Here is a 2,349-nt window from a genome sequence, read left to right as displayed (position 1 = left end):
CCGCCCTGCTGGCTTTGGCACAGGCCTACATGATCCTGAAGCAGACTCCCAAGGCGCGCACGCAGCTGAAGCGACTGGCCAAGGTCCCGTGGGCTCTGGCCGAGGCCGACGACCTGGAGAAGAGCTGGCTCCTGCTGGCCGACATCTACTGCCAGGGCGGCAAGTTCGACCTGGCCTGGGAGCTGCTGCAGCGCTGCGTGTTGTACAACAAGGCGAGCACGCGAGGCTGGCGGCGGGCGGGGGAGGCCGCCAGGGCGCCGGGAGGGGCGCCGGAAGGGGCAGCACGCGAGGGGCACGTGGGCGACAGACCAGCACAGGAACGGGGAGCACGGGCGATAGGGCCAGGCATGAGGAGGCGCCCGCAGTCCGGTCATGCCCAGAGGAGGGAACACTGATGGAGACATGGGAAAGGTTTGTGGGGTTCCGCCAGGAGGAGAGTTTGTGGGACAGAACGTGTCACGAACATGAGCGGCGGGACAAGAGGGCTGCGCCGAAAGGGGGTATGCCGGAGCTAGGGTGGCCAGCAGGTCGCCTCTCACAAAGGAGAGGGTGCCCCTGGGGTCTCTGCAGTTTGGTTTAATGCGGCTCACCGCCGTCCCTTGCCCCCTCCTGGTCCCTGCCCCTCCGGGTCTCGACCCCTTCCTGATCAATCCGGTCCGGTGCCATGCTGGCACCAGGGACGCGGGACGGGTTGTGGCTTCGCCTCCACAGAGGCTCTGACGGGCTTTTCCTGCAGTCCTGCTGCAAGGCCTATGAGTACATGGGCTTCATCATGGAGAAGGAGCAGTCCTACAGGGATGCAGCCACCAACTACGAGCTAGCTTGGAAGTGTAGTCATCAGGCCAACCCTGCCATCGGTAAGGCTGGCAGCCCAAGTGCACGTGGAGGGAGGGATGGAGGTGGGCACAGCTTGACTCCAGATCTCAAGGCTGTACCCTGGCTGTTGTGGGAATCAGAAGCATTCTCAGGTCATCAGGGTACCACCATCTATGTTCTCCATGCCCCTGGACAGGTTTCAAACTTGCTTTTAACTACTTGAAGGACAAGAAATTTGTGGAGGCCATCGAAATCTGCCACAATGTAAGCCACCAATATCGGCAGGGAGGGCCTGGTGCAGTGGTTGGGACCCCTGCCTGAGGCCATACACCCATTCTCTCTGTTCCAGGTCCTCCAGGAATACCCTAACTACCCCAAGATCAGAGAGGAAGTTTTGAAAAAGGCCCAAAAGTCCCTAAAGCCCTAACTGTGGTCAGAGGGGCCTGGGCCAGCAGAAGCTATCAACCTTTTAAAGTTGTGTAGAGGGGTAAGAAGTGGGGTCAGTGGAGAAGGGATTCAGAAAATGACATATTCTTTCCCATTTCTATATATGTGGTTTAGTTTGGATCTTTCCTCATCTGGCCTAAGGGACATCCCAGACCTTTATGATTCTAAGGCACAAGAATAAATTTTGCTCTGGGAAGAAAGACATCAACTGATTTAACTTCTACTGGGCTTATTGGGCGCCTTCTAATAGACTCCGCTTTTATCCCAAACTCTGTCAAGGGATGGGGGAAGGGACAAAAAGGGGGCTCCCAGTGGAATGGTGGTTAAAACAATACCCTAGCACTGTTTTTAAGTTGTTGCCTCCTCTCTTCTGACTGGTCCCCAGCATCCTGGAGCTAAAGAAGCAACTGCTCCTCCCTGCCATGGTGTCCACTGAGTCTGCCTGGCAGTGGGCCCAGGATGCTGTGGGCAGTGGGCCCAGACAGGAGGACCAGCTGCAGAAGGCCCCCACAGTTGAGGCCCTGTGTGAGAGGGCCTGCAGGTTGCAAGGGCCATTGTCCCACCCTGCCCACACATTCTATTCCCCACCCCCACCCCCCACAAGTCTTCAGCTGGCTTCCCAGTTTGGGACAAACCTTATTATCCTTGCCTGGCACAGGGAAACACATTCCAAGAAAAAATAGCCTCCACTTCAGCTTTCGTAAAAGACATTGGCCAACTAATTCATCCTACAGAAACCTTTTTAATGCCCAAAGGGACAAATGCAGCGGTCCTATTTAGAAAAATGATGTTAATTGCAATTGGCAAGAGGGTGACAAAGGTCACCTTTGCTGTGCTCCCGGGACCACTCTTTCTGTTTTTCAGGATAGCAATAATGAGCCAGTCTGGCCTCAGGGGAGGGAACTCTGAACTGGGAGTCAGGAGGCCTAGGATCTCCACATGTGACCTTCTCAAGCCCCTTCCCCTCTCTGGGTGTGCTCCCATCTGTCTCAGGAAATCAGGTGCTTCCCAAATCATGGTACAACTCTGCCAGTAACAAACAGCAAATATTTTAAATTTGAATAACTATGTATTTATACATCATTT

General features: G+C 55.2%; 1 protein-coding gene across 1 annotated transcript in view; it reads left to right on the top strand.

Annotated features, from left to right (window-relative positions):
* Positions 1-1,359, top strand: part of TTC21A (tetratricopeptide repeat domain 21A) — a 31,260-nt gene extending 29,901 nt beyond the window's left edge. The window contains exons 25-28 of the mRNA XM_021706404.1: positions 3-212; positions 737-857; positions 1,013-1,080; positions 1,166-1,359. Of these exons, the coding sequence (XP_021562079.1) occupies positions 3-212; positions 737-857; positions 1,013-1,080; positions 1,166-1,243 (477 nt within the window). The 3' untranslated portion in view covers positions 1,244-1,359. The remainder of the gene's footprint in view (positions 1-2; positions 213-736; positions 858-1,012; positions 1,081-1,165) is intronic.
* The last annotated feature ends 990 nt before the right edge of the window (positions 1,360-2,349 follow it).

The sequence above is a fragment of the Carlito syrichta genome, unplaced genomic scaffold (assembly GCF_000164805.1).
Source record: "Carlito syrichta isolate Samal-C Ts95f unplaced genomic scaffold, Tarsius_syrichta-2.0.1 Scaffold315530, whole genome shotgun sequence".
Taxonomy (NCBI): Eukaryota; Metazoa; Chordata; class Mammalia; order Primates; family Tarsiidae; genus Carlito; species Carlito syrichta.
Note: the sequence above shows the minus strand (reverse complement) of the source record. Positions and strands in the feature narration are given on the sequence as shown.